Raw genomic sequence first — 23734 nt, forward strand, 5'->3', positions numbered from 1 at the left:
TAACACCTCCTCCACGACGATCATCATTAACACCGGTGCTCCGCAAGGCTGTGTCCTCAGCCTCTTACTATACTCCTTATACACCTTTGACTGTATGGCCAAATTACCCTCCAACTCGATTTTCAAGTTGGCTGATGATACATTTTGATCAGACCTCAAACAATGACGAGACACAGTACAGGAAAGAGGTAGAGAATCTGGTGAACTGCTGTGATGACAATAATCTCTCCCTCAGTGTCAACAAAACGAAGGAGATAGTCATCAACTTCGGGAAGCGTAGTGGAGGGCATGCCCCTGTCCAAATCAATGGGGACGAAATAGAAATGGTTGAAAGCTTCAAGTTTTTAGGCGTCCCGATCATCAACAACCTGCCCTGGTCCCTCCATGCTGACGCTAAAGTTAAGAAAGTCCACCAACGTCTCTACTTTCTCAGGTGGCTAAGGAAATTTGGCATGTCCGCTACAACTCTCTCCAACTCCTACAGATGCACCATGGAAAGCATTCTTTCCAGCTAAATCACAGCTTGGTATGGCTCCTGATCTGTCCAAGACTGCAGTAAACTACAAAGGGTCATGAACGAAGCCCAGTCGATCACTCAAACCAGTCTCCCATCCATTGACTCTGTCTACGCTTCCTGCTGCCTCGGAAAAACAGCCAGCATGATCAAGGACCCCACGCACCCTGGAAATACTCTCTTCCACCGACTTCCATTGGGAAAAAGATACAAAAGTCTGAGGTCACGTACCAACCGACTCAAAAACAACTTCTTTCCTGCTGCTGTCAGACTTTTGACTGGACCTACTTCGTACTAAGTTGATCTTTCTTTACACCCTAGCTCTGACTGTAGCACTACACTCTGTGCGCTCTCCTTTCCCTCCCTTTGTACAGTATGCTTTGTCTGTATGGCGTGCAAGAAACAATACTGTATACCAATACAGGTGACAATAATAAAATCAAATTAAAATAGTGGTGCTTTTTAAAAATTACCAGCCGACTGTTTACCTGGCTTGGAATGGAAGTACTTTTCTGTTTTGTACTTGCAGTATTTCAGTGGTGACTCTGCTACACTGCTTGGAATATGGATAGAATATGATAGAACCCCTTTTAAAAGAGGATCTCATCAATAGAGCTGCTTTTAAAAATAAAGTTGATCCTATAGCATTTTTTATTGATGTGATTAAGGCACCGTTAATATTTCTTAAGCTGGGTTCATTGAATTTTGACACAATTTCACAGTCACAAATTTAAATCTGATTCTTGAGATAGGAATCATGCTTGTTATCTTCCACTTAGATGGATCAACTTAGTGGTTATGTCACTCAACTAGTAATCCAAAGATCCAACTCTGACACGAGTTCAAATCCCGTGGCATCTCAATTAGTGGAATTTAACTTCAATTTTTTTAATGAAATCTGAAATTAAAAGCTAATTCAATTCACTTCACATGATATCAAGAAACAGCTGACGGCTATGGGCCTTGACAACATCCCAATCAATAGTAGTATCAAAGTCTTGTGCTCTCGAACTAGCTGTGCCCCTAGCCAAACTGTTCTGGTACAGATACAGCACTCGCCTCTATCTGACAATGTGGAAAATAAGGACAAATCTAACCTGGCCAATTACCGTCCCATCATGTCGATCATGAACAAAGTGATGGAAGATGTCGTTGACAGAGCTATCAAGTGACCCTTGCACAGCAATGACCTGTTATTGCACAATCTGTGGACAGCATCTGCTGTCAGACCTGCTGAGATTTTCTAGCATTTTTTGTTTTTGTTTCAGATTTCAGCATCTGCAATATTTTGCTTTTATCCTATTGGAAATAGCAGGTTTGGAAGGTGATGTCAACAAGTGACTTTCTGCAAGGTCTCTTATAGAAGTGGTGGAATGAGTGAATCATAGAATCCATAAAATCCCTAAGGTGCAGAAGGAGGCCATTCGGCCCATCAAGTCTGCACCGACCACAATCCCACCCAGGTCCTATTCCCATAACCCTACATATTTACCCTACTAATCCACCTGATACTAGGGTCAATTTAGCATGGTCAATCAACCTAACCCGCACATTCTTGGACAGTGGGAGGAAATCGGAGCACCCGGAGGAAACCCACGCAGACACGGGGAGAATGTGCAAACTCCACACAGACAGTGACCCGAAGTTGGAATTGAATCCGGGTCCCTGGCGTTGTGAGGCAGCAGTGTTCACCACTGTGCCACCCAATGTTTAAGGTTTGAGCAAATTATCAGTTAGTACCTTCCATTTATTTAATGCTCCTCTTGCACAGGAGGGCATCTGAATTATTGCATACCAATGGATACCAAATGTGGGGAAAAGAGCAGAAAGGCTGAGTTGCGATACTGGAAGTACAGTCAAAGTGGAAGGTTTTGAAAGGAGTCAGGTGACCAGGTGGCTGGAGAATCCCAGTGACCAGGAGTGTATTGACTAAATGAATGGCTACCGATAGATGGCACAAGGAGAATTCTGGTGTCTGTGTGTGTGTGTGTGATCAGTGTGTAAGATATGTAGGGACATAAGATTGAAAAATTTGCATTAAGAAACTGTCTGGGTAAAATAGAACTGAGCTTCTCATTCTGTGCCTCATTTGTTTTTGAAGATTTTGGCTCATGCAGGTTCAGCAATTCCGAGTTCTATAAATGCATTTATTTAACTATTATCAAATAAGTTACAAACATTTATTAGGAAGCAATAAAGTATCTTCCTTGGTGAGAAATGCAAACTATGACAAGTTCCCAAGATGCCAGTTTCTTCAAGTGATTGGCATCCATTTTTTGTTTATCAAAGAAATGTGAAGGGTGATAAGTAACCAAACTATAAATTATCATAGTGCAGAACTTAAAGGAAACATTTTCAAATATTAATTGGGTGTATTATTGGAAAGTGAAATATTTCTATTTCTCCACATTGCACTGGAAAATTATTGTTTAATATTGTCAGTAAATTCAAATATCATATTTCTCCCTCACTTCCCTTCTCACCATCTGCCCCACCAATTCCCTTTTTCAGGTCAAAAGCTAGTTGAGTGGCGCAACTTGGATGTGAATTCCTTTCTAGAACAGGTGACGGGGTTTTTAACAGAGCATGGTCTGTTAGATGGACTTTCCTGTAGCCCACCAAAGAAACGTCTGCGTTCAGTAAGTATGCCGAGGTGAAGATACTACCTTGTTTATGTGTATACTGAAGGCAATGCACCTTTACAAGTACCCTGATGTGGGCTTTGAGGGTAGAAAAACATAGTGTTCCATGGAGCCTTATGTATATGGGTTGCCAGATTAAGGGATATGGTGGCCAATTTAACATCAACCTGAAAGGTGGAGGGAAAGGAAGCACTTGGTGTCTGTGCTTCGGAATTTTGGGTGAATCATTTTTTTTCAACAGTTTAATTGTTTGATCTGTTGTATGGTCTGCCTATATTTATTGCTGATCTGTTTCGCCTGATCCATTAGGAGAGTTTAATTGATGCCAGCGAAGATAGCCAGCTAGAAGCAGCCATCAAGGCATCTCTACAAGAGACGCACTACGAGTCCTCTAGTCCAGAGAATGAGGATCAGTCAGACGAAGAGTCAGAGGCAGAAGCGTTCTCAGATAGTGAAGGGTTCATCTCAATCAATGGATCGGATGAAGAACGGGAAGAGGAAAGTAGCACAAAAAAGAAACCATCGCCTCGCAAGGATGTGAGCTGTAAACAAACACGTGTGGAATTAACTGAAAGGACTGAGACAGGGAAAGACTCTGGTTTGGAATTTTCCTACAAAGACATGTCTGAGAAAATTCAATCAGGGGGAGACGCAGCAACCTCAACAAAGCAGCAGGAGATAGACACAGCAGATTATTTTGATACCAGTGGTAAGGACTTCTTTCTGTTTTTCCTTAGATTCACATATGTATGTATGTATATCACTTATAAAAAATGAAATCACACACAGACTGAGCAACAAGTGAGTTCTTGCGTAGATTCCCTTCAACAATTTCATTCCTTACTTTGAAGTTGAATGATCGGTCGCATGTAAAATGGGATGCTACATTTTATCTGCTGTCCTCATGATCCTGTGTATGTCGAGTTCTTTGATCAATTAAGGAGTAATCTTCTACTCAAACTGTCCTGATATTTTGATATTGTCCAGGTTTTGGCTTTGAAGGAAATAAATTTCTTGATCTCTGGGAAAAGCATGAATGTTGGTGCCCCTGGTGTAGCTAGAAGACATTCACACTGCTGTTTTGATTCAATTGCTAGATTTACATTATTAAAACACAGAAAATTTAAAAACATTGTAAACTGATATTTTGATAGCAGACATCGCTCAGTGAAGCAAGCTGGAGATTTTTTAAGGTTGTCAATGTAATCAAAGCCCTACTGCCTGCGTATACTATATTGAGGCACTCTGGTCGTTACTGGGTTATGATCTCTGGGGGAAGGGGGTCCACCATTGCATTTTGAAGTGAACTTCCAGGATGTGTTTGTAAGGTTTGCAGAAACACTAGAGACTGAATTTCTAGCAATAAAGAACCAGATTCTGGATCTGTGTGTCTTGGCAACTAAGAACATTGGGGAGAGCGTTCTCGAGCCTTGGAATATTATTTGTAGTTCTGGGATCAATGATCACCAAGAATGTGGTCCACGGGTTTGAGAACTCTGAAAGGTGGCCTTGGGATCTGCAATTCTGATAGAAATAATCTAAAGATGTAGATCTTGCATGACTAGGGAATGGGTAATTTCGGGATTTCTGTGCAAGACTGGAAAGGAGGCATGAACGTTCCTTCACTGTCAAAAATCTTGGAGCTTGCTTCCTAACGGCTCTGAGAGTGTTCCCACAACACATGGGCTGCAGCAGTTCAAGAAGGCAGCTCACCACCACCTTCTCTAGGAGAATTGGGATATGCATTAAAAATGCTGGCTTAGCCAGCAATGCCCAAATCCCATGAACGAATAAAAAAATACTGATCTTTTGAGATACTTTTTGTTTGTGGAAATATTGTAAACTTATTAAGAAGTGACTGCACATCAACAAATCACATACCCCGGCTTATGATTTTCAGTTCATTGAAAATCTAGGAAACTGGGACTTGAGCTACCATAGGATCCTTTCAAACTATTAGGCTCCATTTGAACCATCAGTCCCTCTCCTCCGCACACATTCCAGTCTCATCCCTCCCCACTTTTTTGACCCATCCACGGCCCGTTTGGAAAACTGAGGTGCCACGTTAATTCTTTCTGCATCAAATGGATGAAAAATCATAAATTGAACAATTGGTTGATATTCACTCACCTAGGGTGGCATGGCACAATTGCTAGCAGCACTGCCTCACAGCTGTGTGGAGTTCTCCCCGTGTCTGCATGGGTTTCCTCCGGGTGCTCCAGTTTCCTCCCACAGTCTGAAAGACATGCTGGTTAGGTGCTTGGGCCATGCTAAATTGCCTGCCCCCCAACCCGGTGTACCCAAGCAGGCACCCGAGTGTGGCGACTCGGGGATTTTCACAGTAACTTCATTGCAGTGTTAATGTAAGCCTACTTGCGGCATTAATAAATAAACTTTAACAATTAATCAGTTTTCACAAATTTCCATAAGCAAGCAAAATGAAAAAAAACCCCAAGTTCGTTGTTTTTTGAATTCCCAGGTTTTCTTTTTTAAAATTTCTTAATCATAGAAATAGAAACCCTACAGTGCAGAAGGAGGCCATTCGGCCCATCGAGTCTGCACCAACCACAATCCCACCCAGGCCCTACCCCCACCTATTTTACCCACTAATCCCTCTAACCTACACATCCCAGGACTCTAAGGGGCAATTTTTTAAACCTGGCCAATCAACCTAACCTGCACATCTTTGGACTGTGGGAGGAAACCGGAGCACCCGGAGGAAACCCACGCAGACACGAGGAGAATGTGCAAACTCCACACAGACAGTGACCTGAGCCGGGAATCGAACCCGGGACCCTGGAGCTGTGAAGCAACAGTGCTAACCACTGTGCTACCGTGCCGCCAAATAATCAAGCTTGAGCAATTTTTAAACTGTGTACAGATATATTCAACTAAAGGATTTAAAAATAATCCACTCCTTATAAGGCAGCTTTTCATTGTCTCTCATACCTATCAACAATAAATTCACAGTAAAAGCTGCTACTGTTCATATATCTCCTGTATTTACTTTGTGGAGTCCATAATAGGAAAGCAGAATAAGAAATAGGAACAGATATATACCATTTGGCCCCTTAAAACTGCTCGACCATTTAATAAGATCATGCCTGCCTTGCTCTTGGCCTTAACTTCACTTTCCTACCTCGCCCAAGTCATAATCCTTGACCCCTTTGTTTTAAAACGATGCCCGAGTTCTAGATTCCCTCAAGAGTGGGAACAATGTCAGTATCTAACCTGTTAAGCCTCCTCAGAATTTTGATCACCTCTCATTCTTCTAAAGTCCCAACATGCTCAACCTTGCCTTGTAAGGCAACTCCTTCATCATAGGAATTGACGTAATGAATCTTCTCTGACCTGCCTCCAACGCAGGCACGGTGCGGTACGGTGGCACAGTGGCTAGCACTGTTGCCTCACAGCGCCAGGGACCCAGGTTCGATCCCTGGGTTGGGTCACTGTGGAGTTTGCATATTCTCCCCATGTCTGTGTGGGTTTCCTTCGGATGCTCCGGTTTATTCCCACAGTCCAAAGATGTGCAGGTTAGGTGAATTGGCTATGCCAAATTCTCCCTCAGTGTACCCGAACAGGCGCCGGAATGTAGTGACTAGGGGATTTTCACAGTAACTTCATCTTAGAATCTTAGAAATCCTACAGCACAGAAAGAGGCCATTCGGCCCATCGAGTCTGCACCGACCACAATCCCACCCAAGCCCTACCCCCATATCCCTACATATTTACCCACTAATCCCTCTAACCTACGCATCCCAGGACACTAAGGGCAATTTTAGCATGGCCAATCAACCTAACCTGCACATCTTTGGACTGTGGAAGGAAACTGGAGCACCCGGAGGAAACCCACGCAGACACGAGGAGAATGTGCAAACTCCACACAGACAGTGACCCAAGCCGGGAATCGAACCTAGGCCCCTGGAGCTGTGAAGCAGCAGTGCTAACCATTCATTGCAGTGTTAATGTAAGGCTACCTGTAAGAAGACAGAGGGTAGTAATGGAAGGGTGCGTTTCTGAATGGAGGGCTGTGATAAGTGGTGTTCCTCAGGGATCAGTGCTGGGACCTTTGTTGTTTGTTATATAAATGATTTGGAGGAAAATGTAATTGGATTGATTAGTAAGTTTGCGGGCGACACAAAGGTTGGTAGATTTGCGGATAGTGATGAGGACCATCAGAGGATACAGAGGACATAGATCAGTTGGAGACTTGGGCGGAAAGATGGCAGATGGAGTTTAATCCGGACAAATGTGAAGTAATGCATTCTGGAAGGTCTAATACAGATAGGAAATATACAGTAAATGGCAGAACCCTTAAGAGTATTGATAGGCAAAAGGATCTGGGTATACAGGTACACAGGTCACTGAAAGTGGCAATGCAGGTGGAGAAGGTAGTCAAGAAGGCATACGGCAGGCTTGCCTTCATCGGCCGGGGTATTGAGTTTAAAAATTGGCAAGTCATGTTGCAGCTTTACAGAACCTTAGTTAGGCCGCACTTGGAATATAGTGTTCAATTCTGGTCGCTACACTACCAGAAAGATGTGGAGGCTTTGTGCAGAAAAGATTTACCAGGATGTTGCCTGATATGGAGGGCATTAGCTATGAGGAGAGGTTGAAAAAACTTGGTTTGTTCTCACTGGAGCGACGGAGGTTGAGGGGAGACCTGATAGAAGTCTACAAGATTATGAGAGGCATGGACAGAGTGGATAGTCAGAAGCTTTTTCCCAGGGCGAAAGAGTCAATTACTAGGGGGCATAGGTTTAAAGTGCAAGGGGCAAGGTTTAAAGGAGATGTACAAGGCAGATTTTTTACACATAGAGTGGTGGGTGCCTGGAACTTGTTGCTGGGGGAGGTAGTGGAAGCGGATATGGTAGTGACTTTTAAGGGGCGCCTTGACAAGTACATGAATGAGATGGGAAGAGGGATATGATCCCCGGAAGGGTAGGGGGTTTTAGTTAAGTCGGGCAGCATGGTTGGTGCAGGCTTGGAGGGCCAAAGGGCCTGTTCCTGTGCTGTAATTTTCTTTGTGACTAATAAATAAACTTTTTTTTTAATGCAATATCTCTCAAGTAAGAAGACCAAATCCATACCTATTACTCTAGGTGTAGTCTCAGCAATGTCCTGTATAGTTACAGCAAAAGTTCCTACTTTTACACTCTGTACCCCTCACAATAAAGATCAATATTTAAAGAAATTCATCACAAAACTGAAGTCAAAGCTCAAAGAATTCAATCGTTTTTTTCTTTCAAAGTCTTTGAGCGAAAAAAACCTCAAATCCTCACAATGTAAGAACACACTACTTCTCCAATTCCTATTCATACAGATTGCATGTGAGATAATTTTACAAACTGCACATGCCCAGAATACATGAGATTGAAAACCCTATCATGATTGTTGATGTAGAAGTATGCAACTGAAGCCCAGGCTTTTAAGGCTGACACTCAAATAAATTCAAATATAAAGATTTCAAATGTAAAACATAGTGGTAAATGTAATCATTGCTGAAAAGACATTTTTTGTCAACTTTCTGTGTTGCACTCATCAGAATACAAGGCATCTTTCTTGCAGCCAGAATGTGTACACATTGCAGCTGTTCCATCTAAACAAAATAAGTGGCAGCTATTCGTTGGTTCGTTCCTCAGGCAATGCCTTGACCAATCAAAATTAAGCTGTTTGATTTAAATTTCAAACAATGCTTGGCTGTTAACTGTCAGTCATCATCAACTGGAGCATTCTCCATGGCAATGCCTGTTGCCAGTAAGAGTCCAATCAATGCTCTACATACAGTATAAATTGTTGTTCCTTTTAGATTTGGTATTCTTGCAAATTGTCCTGATGAGTGTAAGATGAAAAGCTTTGACAAAAATGTTTCTTTTTCAGCAATACTTGAGTTCTGTTCTACCATATGACTAAATGTGATTATTTTATTGTGAAATTTGTATTGCTTTGAAATTATTTTGTTTAAACTTTTATTTTGGACAATTACTGAAGGAAACAAAATGGACAAAAAATTTTCAGAAAGCATTTTGAGTGATGTATAGTGAGATTATCAGTCAATAGTCAGACCTTTAATTGAACAGCACATTACTGCAACAGGAAGTAAGATTGAACAGGAAATGTACATGGACATCTGACCATGTCTGGAAAAATTCAAATACTTCTTGAAATTAAGCTAATAGAAGTTCATACAAAAGTATACACTGCCAATTGGGAGAGAAAAAGTTAATCCAGAGCACAGTTCCTTCTACTTTGGTGACTATAGCACTTGGACATAGAAACAGTAAATAGATGCAGGACTGGGCCATTCAGCCCTTCAAGCCTGCACCACCATTCAATATGATCATGGTTGATCGTGCACTTTCAGTATCCCACTCCCGCTTTCTCTCCATACCCCTTGATCCCTTTAGCCACAAGGGCCACGTCCAGCTCCCTCTTGAACATATCTAACAAACTGGCCTCAACGGCTTTCTGTGGTGGAGGATTCTACAGGTTCACGACTCTGAGTGAAGACATTTTACCTCACCTCAGTCCTGAATGGCTTGCTCCTTATTCTTAGTATAAGTCCAAGTTCAGAATTGCTGCCAAAAAACACTTCTTCACAAACAATGATTCAAAGTTGAAATGGTCCCTTGGGTAATAATGGACGTAAGAATTGAGCAGCATTGGAGAGGAGACCATAAGTTGCCAAGGAACAATGAGTTGAATGGCCTCTCGTACTGACTCTTTGTGATGACTGACTGCAGGTTGACCACCAGATCTTCTTGGTGCACGGGCCAGAATTGGCTGAAATAATGGCCAAAAAGGGAATGTTGACATTGAGGGCTGTGCAGAAAACAGCAAGGGGAATGCCTACCTCTGTTCGCCATCATCAACACTGCAGGTGCCTTGACTTCTCCCTTTCTCCAAACGTTAATGAAGTGTGTGGGATCAGGACAGGTTGAGATATTGTCCTTTTCAGCAGCAAGAAAAATTCTAGTCCTGTCTAAAAACAGCAAACGTGATTGGACACTCAGTGAATTGATTTTGATATGAAAATGAAATCAATATTTGAAGGATATCTCAATGAATTAAAAATGGCAAACTGGGTGTTATATATTTTTTCTTTCACAGGACGTGAGTATCACTGGCTAGGCCAGTGTTTGTTGCCCATCCCTAATTGCCCTTGTGAAGTTGGTAGTGAGTCGCTGCCTTGAACCACTGCAGTGTTGTGTGGTGTAGGTGCACTCACAGTGCTGTTAGGAAGATTTTAAGAAATGCCATTTTCATAAAGGCAGTATTTAGCCATGTTGACTAAATATACTGAGAGTTATGCTATTGCACTTCTTGACCTTTGTGTATTACCTGTAAGTAAATCTGACAAAGCAGTTTAGGAAATACAGCATGTGTCTATGTGAGGTATTTTCTGCCTTTTGGTAGGGTTGACCCACGGAGCGGTTGATGGGGGCATGCTTCTAGACAGATGATTCCTACTGTGATCTCCATGGGATGTTTTGAAATGGTGCTGTCTGAGAAAAGTATTGATATTCTAATTGTTTGCCATAATAAAGCTAGCTGAAGGTGACTTGAGCAACTCATTTCACTGGTGTTTAGTCTCAATGTAACAGATCACACTCCCTTATCACTTTTTACAGTTTGTGACACTCAAAACCGAGATGCCATGATGTGGAGATGTCTGCATTGGACTGGGGTGGGCACAGTAAGAAGTCTCACAACACCAGGTTAAAGTCCAACCGGTTTGGAGGGCTGCTCCTTCATCAAAACTGAGATGATCAGAGGTCTCTCACACTTAAAATCCATCATGTCTTTTTCTTTATGGAGCAGGAGGGAGCTTTGTAATTCAGTCAGTTATTATAACTGTTTTAATTAGTAACTGTCCAGCTATCCAAATATTATCAGGATTAGATCCCCCTGTTCTCATCTAAGAAGTCTTGCTCCTTCAGTAAACAAGCCCTAACAGGCTAATGGCAACCATGATTTCCACTGGATTGGTCCATGATTATGCTTGGTAAAGTACTGCAGTGGTTTGCCATTGCTTTCTGCAATATGGCTGATCAGGAATCTCCCCTGGTCTTTACCATCTGCCATCAAGGTGTATTGGAAGGATTTCCAGGTTGATAATCAACCTGTGTGGCCACGTTATGAACGCACCATCTGTGGTCAAGTCCTGGAGTGATCCTTAAACCCAGAGCTTCTATGCCAGATGTACGGGACTTAACCACTGCACCACAAAATCTCAGACCAGCATCAGTGGTTCATATTTTTGTCAATAGTGTGACTTTGGATTTCTTTTTCTCTGATGCCTTTCAACTACATGTGAGGGAGTTCTTTAGTCAGGAGTCATCCCCAAGATTGCAAAGTTCTTTCATCTAGGTGATGAGAATTACATTTGAACAGGACTTTGATCATTCCATCTTTGCGGCCTACTTTACTTCAGGTGACTCAGGCCTGTCTCAATGGGGGGCTTGTTTGCCAAGCTCTGTAAATAGATGAATAGTTTGAATAGGATTTCTAAAGGGTCTGTCCTGGTACTATTGAAGGTTTATATCATTGACTATTCTGTATCCAGAAGCTGCCAGTGATTAAGTGATGATAAACTTTTGTAGTTTGGTAATTCCCTTCTAATGTTTTGATTATAAGGGCAGAGTTAGCAAAGAATTTTGAGTTATTCTCCTGTAAAGCTTCTGATCAATAGATACTTGATCCAAACAAACTAACACTGTAAAATAATTATTGATTTTTATTGTTTTTAAAAGCAAACAGAATTGTCAGATGTTATAGCTTAGATAAAACCTGTTTGTTTTGATATTATTTTCCCCAAAACTATATTTGTGGTTTTATTAATATTTAATATCAGAGTGTATTGCATATCTGTCATCCCAAAGTATTTAAGGAAGTGGCCCTAGAAATAATGGATGCATTGGTTGTCATCTTCCAAGATTCTACAGACTGTAGAACAATTCCTACAGATTGGAGGGTAGCTAATGTAACATCACTATTTAAAAAGGGAGATAGATAGACAAATCCCCAGGACCTGATGGAACCTATCCAAGGCTGCTCAGGGAGACGAGAGATGAAATCGCTGGGCCTCTGACGCAAATCTTTGTCTCGTCACTGGACACAGGTGAGGTCCCAGAGGATTGGAGGATAGCTAATGTGGTCCCATTATTTAAGAAGGGTAGGAAGGATAACCCGGGAAATTATAGGCCGGTGAGCTTGACGTCCATGGTGGGGAAGTTGTTGGAGAGGATTCTTAGAGATAGGATGTATGCGCATTTAGAAAGGAATAAACTCATTAACGATAGTCAGCATGGTTTTGTGAGAGGGGGGTCATGCCTCACTAACCTGGTGGAGTTTTTTGAAGAAGTGACCAGAATGGTTGACGAGGCATGGGCCGTGGATGTCGTCTATATGGACTTTAGTAAAGCGTTTGACAAAGTCCCTCATGGTAGGTTGGCGCAAAAGGTTGGATCTCATGGGATAAAGGGGGAGGTGGCTAGATGAGTGGAGAACTGGCTTGGTCACAGAAGACAGAGGGTGGTAGTGGAAGGGTCTTTTTCCGACTGGATGCCTGTGACTAGTGGTGTTCCGCAGGGCTCTGTATTGGGACCTCTGCTGTTTGTGATTTATAAAAACGATCTGGAAGAAGGTGTAACTGGGGTGATCAGTAAGTTTGCGGACGACACGAAAATGGCTGGACTGCAGATAGTGAGGAACATTGTCAGAGGCTACAGAAGGATATAGATAGGCTGGAAATTTGGGCAAAGAAATGGCAGATGGAGTTCAATCCAGATAAATGTGAAGTGATGCATTTTGGTAGAACTAACGTAGGGGGGAGCTATACGATAAATGGCAGAACCATAAAGGGTGTAGACACGCAGAGGAACCTGGGTGTGCAAGTCCACAGATCCTTGAAGGTGATGTCACAGGTGGAGAAGGTAGTGAAGAAGGCATATGGCATGCTTGCCTTTATAGGACGGGGCATAGAGTAGAAAAGTTGGGGTCTGATGTTGCAGTTGTATAGAATGTTGGTTCGGCCGCGTTTGGAATACTGCGCCCAGTTCTGGTCACCACACTACCAGAAGGACGTGGAGGCTTTAGAGAGAGTGCAGAGATGGTTTACCAGAATGTTGCCTGGTACGGAAGGGCTTAGTTATGAGGAGAGATTGGATAAACTGGGGTTGTTCTCACTGGAAAGACGGAGGATGAGGGGTGACCTAATAGAGGTGTATAAAATTATGAAAGGCATAGATAGGGTGAACGGTGGGAAGCTTTTTCCCAGGTCGGTGGTGACGTTCACGAGGGGTCATGGGTTCAAGGTGAGGGGGGGGAGGTTTAACACGGATATCAGAAGGACATATTTTACACAGAGGGTGGTGGGGGCCTGGAATGCACCGCCGGGCAAGGTGGTGGAGACGGACACACTGGGAGCGTTTAAGACTTATCTAGATAGCCACATGAACGGAGTGGGAATGGAGGGATACAAAAGAATGGTCTAGTTTGGACCAGGGAGTGGCACGGGCTTGGAGGGCCGGAGGGCCTGTTCCTGTGCTGTTTTGTTCTTCTTTGTTCTAAACCAGGATTATAGACCAGATAGCCTGATGTCGGTAGTGGAGAAAATCTTTGGAGTCCATTATCAAAGATTTTATAGCAGAGCACTTGGAAAACAGTGGCACAGTCGGACAGAGTCAGCACAGATTTACAAAAGGGAGATTTTGCTTGAGAAATCTCCTAGAGCTCCTCGAGGATATAACTAGTAGAGTTGGTGAAGGGGAGCTGGTGGATGTGGTTTATGTGGACTTTCAGAAGGCTTTTGACAAAATTAAAGCGCATGGGATAGGGGTTAGTGTACTGAGATGTATAGAAAAATTTCGCAGACAGGATACAAGGAGTAAGAATAAATGGATCTTTCTCCGAATGGCAGGCAGTGACTAGTGGGGTACCGCAGGGATCAGCACTAGGACGCCAGCTATTCACAATGTATATTAATGATTTAGGTGAGGAAACTAAATGTAATATCTCCAAATTTGCAGATAACACCAAGCTGGGTGGGAGGGTGAGCTGTGAGGAGGATGCAAAGATGTCTCAGCGTGACTTAGACAAGCTGAGTGAGTGGGCAAATGCAAGGCAGATGCAATATTAGGTGGATAAATGTGGGTTATCCACTTGGTAGCAAAAACAGGAAAGCAGGTAATTATCTGAATGACTATAGATTGGGAGAGGGGGAAATGCAACGTGACCTGGGTGTCCTTGTACACCAGTCACTGAAGAAAAGAATACAGGTGCAGCACGCTGTAAAGAAAGCAAATGGTATGTTGGCCTTCACAGCGAGAGGATTTGAGTACAGGAGCAGGGATGTCTTGCTGCAATTATACAGGGCCTTGGTGAGGCCACACCTGGGATATTGTGTCCAGTTTTGGTCTGAGGAAGGATATTCTTGCTATAGAGGGAGTGCAGCGAAGGTTTACCAGACTGATTCCTGGAATGGCGGGACTGACGTATGAGGATAGATTGAATCGGTTAGGATTATATTCGCTACAGTTCAGAAGAATGAGGAAGGATCTCATAGAAACATGTAAACTTCCAGCAGGACTCGACAGGCTAGATCCAGGAAGGATGTTCCTGATAGTGGGGGTGTCCAGAACCAGGGGTCATGGTCTTAAGGATGTGACGTAAACTTTTTCGGATTGAGATAAGGAGAAATTTCTTCACCCAGTGAGTGGTAAGCCTGTGGAATTTGCTACCACAGAAAACAGTTGAGACCAAAACATTTGTGTTTTCAAGAAGGAGTTAGATATAGCTCTTGGGGTGAAGGAGGTCAAAGGATATAGCGGAAAGGCGGTATCAGGTTATTGAGTGGGATAATCAGCCATGATCATAATGAATGGTGGCGGAACAGGCTTGAAGGGCCAAATAGTCTATCCCTGCTCCTATTTTCTATATTTCTATATGCCTCTGGAGCATTGGGAGCTTCAGGCTTGTATATGAAAATGGGGTGGTATTAGGGATGGAAAAAGTCTGCAGTGAACTTGAATCACAAAGTCAATGGCCCTTTTCTGTGTGTTCCACAAAAATAGGTGATGATCAGTTCAGCTGTCTTGACAGTTGTAAACCTTTAGACCTATTTCTTGGAGTTCTTGCTTTCTACTTTAATCAGACAATGATTATCGTTCATGGTGGAAGTTAAATAATCTGAGTGTTTGGAAATGTTGAAATGTTCTTTTGTAATAATAAAGGATTAAGCAATCCTGAATAATTTCCAGTGGCCCTTGTGTGATTCGAAATTTCTGGTTGGCAAGCTCACAAATAAGGTGCCACTTTTAACCTTCTGTTCCTAGATCCTCCATGTTGTACCAAGCCGGCCAAGAGATGCATCCACAACACTGTCTTTGGACTGCAAAATGATTATATTGTCTTGTTTCCTCTTCCACATCCTCAGGAAAAGCCCCAAAGCAAGTCCAAGCCAATGAATTGGTGATAGTTTAGCTACTGTTTCATGGAAAATATAGCAGCTAATTTGCACACAACAGGCTACTATAAATAGCAATGAGATATTGATCTATTAATCAATTTGAATGGCATTGGCTAAGTCATTGGTAAACCTCTTGTGCTCCTCTTTGAATAGAGCATGAGATGCTTACATCCATAATAACAGGCAGACAAGACCTGGGTTCAATGTCTCATCTGAAAATTGAGACCATTCACAAGCACACATAGCCCTCATTTGTGAGTCTCTCAGTTTTCAGAACTAGAATGTTTGTAATTCACATGGATTTATATATGCAAATATATAAAGTCTGAATACATACTAACCTCATACTAAACTTTAACTAGACAGCTCTTGGGATATCATGCAAAGTTCTGGTTGTCATGTTATGTAAAGGATATGGAGGCCTGGAGAGTGCAATAAAGATGTATGAGAATATGAACATTCAAGTGATGACATTTGGTCCATTCAGCTGGTCCCACTTCATACAGTCCTCATCCTATCCAAAACTAGGTGATCTCCTGGGGGAGGCAAAGAAGTAAATAACCCAAGCCAATTTAGGGTAAAAGTCTAGATAATTCCTTTCTGTCTTTTCTGGGTGCTTGGAACTAGTCCAGGAGATCGCTTTGGCCCTGAATTCCCTGAGGTGCCTACCTTTTGTAAGACATATTTCTGTGCCAACTAGAAACAGGCACAGCTCTTGTTTGAAAGAATTCAGGGAATATGTGTCCATTGCATGAGCAGAAGAACCATTTCCTGACATCAAATCTAGATCTTATGCAACTGAAAATTGGGACACCTGGTTCTCTCTAACATATTTAATTCGATCCAATTGTCAACTCTAACACAACCTATTCCCTTAATCATAAATCTCGATCAGATCATCCCTAAAATATGCACTTGCTGGTGTTCCAACCCTTAGCTTATCTTGATAATTTAGTTGCATTGGATTAGGGCGGCACGGTAGCACAGTGGTTAGCACCGCTGCTTCACAGCTCCAGGGACCTGGGTTCGATTCCCGGCTTGGGTCACTGTCTGTGTGGAGTTTGCACATTCTCCTCGTGTCTGCGTGGGTTTCCTCCGGGTGCTCCGGTTTCCTCCCACAGTCCAAAGATGTACGGGTTAGGTTGATTGGCCATGCTAAAATTGCCCTTAGTGTCCTGGATTGCGTAGGTTAGAGAGATTAGTGGGTGGGATATGGGGGTAGGGCCTGGGTGGGATTGTGGTCGGTGCAGACTCGATGGACCGAATGGCCTCTTTCTGTGCTGTAGGGTTTCTAAGGTTTCTAAGAAGTTAGACTCATGCAAAGCCTCAATGTCACTCACCAAGAGTCCAAAGTTGTGAAGAGACCAAAACTGGACACACTTCTAAGGGAGACATGACTACGGCTTTACACAAGGATAGTATATCTTGTCTTATATTCAATTATCACAATGTATTCCAACACACTCATTTGCTCTAGTTATCACTTCACAATCCATGTACCTTTTACAGTTTTATGTTCTCCACCTTCTTTAATGCTTTTCCATGAAGGGTGTATGCAAATTGAACAATCAGCCTGCCCAGATGCATAACACAACACTTATCAAAGTTATGCTGTTATGAACCTAATTTCCCAACACATTAAGACCTGCCTAAATCTGTTGAGCATTGTTAATAGTTCCAACACTCTCACAGGTTTTCATACCATTTGCAAACTCCAAACACATTTGTCCAGATGGTTAAAGAAGCAAAGAGCAATAATTCCAACACCAATCCCTTCAGAACACCACTGACAACGGGTCTCCTACTGGGTCCAACTCCATCTGTAATTACTTACCAGAACTGCAAGGTTTCCACTATCAGGAAAGAATGAACAGCCTTGGCTTTCTTCAATCTAGGAAAGTGAAGGCTGGGAGGGTGACCTACATGAAGTCTTTAAAATTATGAAAGGTTTTGCTAGAGCTGGCACTGAAGGTGTGGGGGGGGAAGAAGCAAAATGGAGCCATGACTATAAGATAGTTATCCAAAGGTCAAATAGGGAATTGATGAGAAATCTCTTTTCTGCTGTTTCACCTGCATAATGTAGAGAATGTGGAAGTTGCAATTCCTGGGACTGGTTGAGGTGAATGATTACAGATGAATTTAAGAGTTAAGCAAATGAGGGAGAATAGAATAGAGCATTATGCTGGTGGAGTTAGGTGAATAGGAAGAAGCTCAAGTGGGGTGTGGAAGTTGGCATGGGCAGTTTGGGTCAATTTGTGTTTTGTATGTCTTATCATTTCAGTAATATCACTGATTCTAGGAGGATTACATTGTTGAAATGAGACAAAATTTCTTTGCGAACATCAGCTGACAGAGCTAAAATCTCGATGACTAGATGCTTGAAATGCTGACCCTGTCTTGATTTTTAGGATAGGTTATAGAATCATAGAATATTACAGCAAAGAAGGAAACCATTCAACCCATCATGGTGGAACTGGTTCTTTAAAAGAACACTCCAAGAAAAGGGAATCAACTTGTATGTGGCTCATATTGGATGTGGATTTATATAGCATATCTAATGCTTTGCTTTTGAGAAAAGTACATTGGTACTGAGGAGGGTCGGTCATGTCTGTGATCATGTATACCAGTTGTAGGATTCTTCCTTGCTGCTAATCTGGACATCCGTGTGGCTTGTGATGATTCCTATTTAAACAATGACAAACAAAGTAAGTAATCAGTATCAGTTCTTTATTCCCAGATGGATGAAAATGTTGACAAAAGATACCTGGGACAACCAGACTAATGCTCCAATTAAACAGCATTAACTAGACTGATGCTGGCCCAAAGAACACATTTGGATTTGAAAGGAGGGCTGGATCAGTAGTTCTCTGTTGACGGTCAGGTTTCCCATTATGTTGCACCCTGTTCCCTAAGCATTCTTCGAACACGCAGGAGGAAGCGGGTAGTAAAATTTATTGCCAGCTACGTGAATCATACACAAATGAGCTGGCACTGCACTGACTAACATGGATAATGAATATAATGTCATCTTGTATGTTGTCATCATAAAACAGGACCAAAGGCAAGTCTGATGCTGCGATATCCGAATGGACAAAGGGAACAGATTGCACTTCCAGCTCAAGCAAAACTACTGGTTAGTAATTACTTTGCCTACTTCCTGGAGTTTAAGGGAAGTAGGAGAATGGAGTAGAATACTTATACTAGCTTAATCAGAAAACATTTTAGGCACTTGACCAACTATTCTGATCTACTACAGCCATAGATCCTTACTGTGATGAATGGGAGAGGTGCAGACTCAGATAGTTTGGTGGAAGTGTGATGGTTTGGTCATAAGCCCATCTCATCATCCGTATTACATGAATAAAATGAAGCATCTTGTGTAGGTGAGCTACAACCTCTTCTATTTGGTTCTATCTGCTTCTTGGGGGGGCGGTGGGGGGGGGTGACACCAGAATGGTGAGTGTGATGAAATGTTCATACCATGTTCCACTTGATGTGTGGAACAACATCCAGCTGGACATTTATTGACAAATCTGATTGTGCTTCTGAAGAGCTCTTTCAGTTGCACAGTACTAAAGTCTTTTTTCAACAGTTTCAGACCCTAACTCCTTCCCCCATTTTGTTTTCTCTTTTTCTTGCTGATTTTGTTTTACAACTTTTCTCTAGTTGTTCTTTTCAGCCAGCAGCTATTCACCATCTTGCCATTGAACCTCTTGTAGATACATCTTTTATTTCTTTACTTATCCCATTACCACTTCCTTTGGCTTTACAGTACCAATCTTTTTGTCATTGAATCTCTGCCTTCTGCCCTGTCACAGACCCTTTCTTTTAGTTGTAGGGTATTGGTTACAGATCAGTATGTCTTTAAAGAGGTCTCTGTAATCCTCTGTAGGTTAGCTCTAACTCTTATTAACTACTAGAAATATTTACACGTGCTGTAAACAGTACAGGCTAGGAGTTGTCTCCATGCTTGGATCTACACATGGCTCTGTATCACACTGACGTCTAGGTCGTGTGCCTTAGATCACTGGGCAGTACTGTCCTCATTCCAACATCTAGCCCTATATGTCTCAGATCCTTATACTACATCTTTTAATCTTTTTCCTTATTCTTCCCCTCATTTTCACTTCCCAGTGCTGATAAACGATCATTGACCTGAAACATCTGGTTTATCTCTCCACATATACTGCCTGACCTGCTGAGTATTCCAGCATTTTGCATTTTTTATTTCAAATTTCTAGCCCCCACAGTATTTTGCATTTGTTCCAGTAGTTACAGTCTATTGATACAGTCTAGGGCGGCACGGTGACACAGTGGTTAGCACTGCTGCCTCACAGCGCCAGCGACCCCGGGTCGATTGCCGACTTGGGTCACTGTCTGTGTGGAGTCTGCACGTTCTCCCTGTGTCTGTGTGGGTTTCCTCCAGGTGCTCCGGTTTCCTTCCACTTTCCAAAAGACGTACTGTTTAGGTGCATTGACCGTCCTAAATTCCCCCTCAGTGAACCCAAGCATGCGCCAGAGTGTGACAACTAGGGGATTTTCACAGTAACTTCATTGCAGTGTTAATGTAAGCTGACTTGTGACACTAATAAATAAACTTTTTAAAAAACTTTAAAACTTCATTGGATGTCCGTTGCACAAAAAGGAGAATTGGGGAAGGATAATAAATGCCCCTCTTGCCAGTGATGCCCATATCCTGTGAATGACTGAAAAAAGAATGCTGGCAAATCGCTGGAGCACATTGACTAAAGTGGAGATTTTCAGAGAGTGTGGCATCAGCATGTTTAATATCTTCACTACTCTTACTGCAGAAAGACATGTTCATTTACAAGACTATTGTACAGGAGAAATACTGATTGTGCACTTTTCTATTTTATATGTAAGTGTACCCACGATTTATTGGAAGAAGGCGGTCCTAACATTCCCATAACATTGGATAGGAGCTGTTTTATACTTCTGGCACATGATCTATTGGATTGGATTGGCTTGCTCAGATTCATTCAATTCATATAGGTCTCCTTCAGCCAACAAAGAGAAATAACTATGCCCCAACATGCACTGTAGGAAAGATCAGCAAACACTTGGCTGTTTTGTACAATTCATTTTATTTGGTGATTGAAGGTTTGAAGAAGCTTGAAAATTGAACACTGTTGGAATTATTAATTGTATGTAGTTCAGTCTCTATGTACAAAGGCCCCTCACATCCATCCGTATTGTTGATTTGATGCAATCGTAGTTTTATATTTTATATGTGCAATAATTCTTTATATTAATCTGAACTGGATTCTTTGGACCAGGGCCTTGTAAACAGCAAGAGTTGAGGAGGGATAGACAGCCATATATTAAATATTAAAAGATGATGTGTGTTTGCCGCCACCACTCCTCACCCAATCCATTTAGGCAGTAGTCCAATCACTTGCATGCGATAGTTGAATTTCTTTTGAACAATGAGAGAGCCCATACTGATGGGAAGTGATCTAATACACTGTAACTTCATTTCACATGTGTCCTGTGCAAAATTCCTACCCTCCTGACTGACTCATTTTGTTTGAAATGAATGAAATGTTTCGCATTCCTCTCTGTTTGACACAACCTTTCAGTTCAATCGTTCCAATCATTGAAAGTCTGATTCGGGCTGACTGGGAGCAGTAAGGGATTGTAGCTCAACTTTTTTCCTTAAAAGTGATGCCAATTAATTCCATTTGAAAGGTAACCTCTATTCTCTTGTGAAGAATACTATACCAAAAGTAAGGTGATCAATCCTGTGGTGTAATGCTAGCATCACTCTCGATTATTCTTTCTGTGCTCAGTGATGAAAGTTACATAGTGGCCATGTTGTTGACTACAGCGTTTATACAGTCTTGTGTACATCTTTGGGTGGTCATTGAGTTACTGGACAGTAGGCACTAATGCAGTAACTAAGTCCCTCCACTGGGTTGCCTGCTGACACATGGTGAGGAAGGAGGTATGCTAGATGTCCTTTTGGAGTGACATCAGGTTCGTCGTGAAGTAGAGTTCGGGATTATGAATGAGGTTTATAGAGGCTCATTGTAGAGCTACATTGTGAAGATTGCTGCAAGGTTCTCTCCTGAAGCTCTGTGTAATTCTTATTTTTCCCTCTCTCTCTCTCTCTCTCTCCTCTCCCCCCCCCCCCCCCCCCCCCCCCCCCCCGCCCCCTCCAGGCACTGGTAAAACACATCCAATCGAAGGGATATCCAAATGAGCGGTTTGAGCTGGTTACCAACTTCCCACGCAGAAAGCTTTCCCACTTGGACTATGAAATTACACTGCAGGAAGCTGGGCTATGCCCTCAGGAAACTGTCTTTGTTCAGGAGAGGAATTAACTTGGGGAGTGCAAAAAGATTTTATACAAATATTGGAAGACCTGGCCTGTTGGAAATGGTGATAACCTGGCTTCAGCCTGAACAACGGAAAATACATGTCTTCACCTTTTACTGGACCTACTGAGGCCACTGACCTGTGAAGAGATTTTGAGATCTACACTCATTTCTTAATACTTTTTGATTCCCAAACGAAGAACCCTTTTTATTGGACCAGAGAACACCGAATGTGATTTTTTTTTGTTAATAAATACCCATCATTCTATGCTTGAGCTGTTACTTTTGACTGTGTCAAGCAATATTACTGTTTATTTTCTACAACATCTGGTCTTGGCAATGCTATTGAGTTGCCGTAACCAAAATTCACAGGAGTACTATTTTTGAATACCAGGAGGAAGCATTCCCCCACCAAGGCCAGACGACAACACCAAATGCTGGGGAAAGAGAAATGGGATAAAACCAACTGTCGTCTGAAAAGATTTGACTTTTGTCTCTTGGTAGTGTTACTTATTTAGGCTGTAAGTACGTGGTAGGAATTTGCTGTTGTTCACTATGATGTATCTTCAATTGCCCTAATGCCGCCAGACAACCCAAATGACAGGCCTGTGTTTGAAATTCATGAGCCATATTATAGGCGGGAAGGTTTGAAACATTGTCTAACATTCACCTGGTGGATCTAATATCGGAGGCGAGAAACCTCTGATTGTCCTTCACTCTGCTCTTTAAGGCACAGGAGTTATTGTGGAATAATTGCTTTAATAGTTGAAGCACACAGACATTCCGAGAAGGTCAACGTAGTTCCTGAACAAACTCTTTAGGCAACCCCAAGGCAAATCAGGCTACTTGGCAGAAGGGATGAGTCCTTATCCATAATCCATGGAATCCTTGACATTCAGCTAAAGGGAGTGATATGTTTTAAGTTCCTTGACAGCAAGATTAGTTCTGAAGGATTCTACACAGCTCCATAATTCCTTGCAGTGTTGAGAACTAAGTGACGCTGGGTATAAGCACATCAATTTCAAGGAATTCTACACAGTTTCTGAATTTCTCTTAGATCTTGCTCATTGTTCTTTTTTGTGTGTGATGGTAAAAGCTTGAGAAATTGTCTGAGGAATCCCAGGATATAGAGCTCCAAACAGTAAGACCAGATGGGGTTTGTATACATCAAAGATCCTTTGTGGTTATCTCAGTGAGATCCTAGACAGGAGCCCCCACAGTAAGAGCAGTTTGGGATCCATTTGAGCCACTGACCATCACGATGGTGGGGGTGAAGGAAGGTGAGGGCAGAGGTTGATGGTTGAAGCACAGTACCTGGGTTTAGAAGCACCAGCAGTAAAGAACATGGAGGAATTTTCCACCACAAAGCAGGAGCGGTGTAGAGTAGAATGTACCAGATTGGGAGTGAGTGACATGGGTCTGTCCTGCAGGGAATTTTCAGTCTTTCACAACTCTGCTCACTCTTCCTTGCTAGTGCCAGAGTGCCTGATAGAGGGAAGGGATTTGGCACACAGTTCACAGTAGAGGGCCCTGGGTGTTGGTGTGAGCTTTGTCCGTTCACAATAAGAGTATAAATTACAATGGGAAGATTGCGTGGGTCTGCGTGGGGTGGGGAGGGGGGAATGGGATGTTGGGTGGGGCGGGAGGGAGGGGGAGAGGAATGGATTGGGTTTGGAACAGCTACTATATTAATGTACACTTTTTGGAGAGGGGAAATGACCAAACACATCTGAGCAAACTGTTGTGAGGAAAGGTAACATTCAGAATATGT

The 23734-nt window shown here is 42.4% G+C and overlaps 1 protein-coding gene across 3 annotated transcripts in view; it reads left to right on the forward strand.

Annotated features, from left to right (window-relative positions):
- The window catches only part of ubxn7 (UBX domain protein 7), an 84797-nt gene extending 62566 nt beyond the window's left edge, over positions 1-22231 (forward strand). For 2 of the 3 annotated variants that reach the window (XM_078209236.1, XM_078209235.1), the window contains 4 exons: positions 3026-3153; positions 3466-3865; positions 18679-18758; positions 21808-22231. In XM_078209236.1, the coding sequence (XP_078065362.1) occupies positions 3026-3153; positions 3466-3865; positions 18679-18758; positions 21808-21969 (770 nt within the window). In that variant the 3' untranslated portion in view covers positions 21970-22231. The remainder of the gene's footprint in view (positions 1-3025; positions 3154-3465; positions 3866-18678; positions 18759-21807) is intronic. The other variant, XM_078209237.1, reaches the window with a different exon arrangement.
- Positions 22232-23734: the final 1503 nt, after the last annotated feature.

Source organism: Mustelus asterias, chromosome 3 (genome assembly GCF_964213995.1).
Source record: "Mustelus asterias chromosome 3, sMusAst1.hap1.1, whole genome shotgun sequence".
Taxonomy (NCBI): Eukaryota; Metazoa; Chordata; class Chondrichthyes; order Carcharhiniformes; family Triakidae; genus Mustelus; species Mustelus asterias.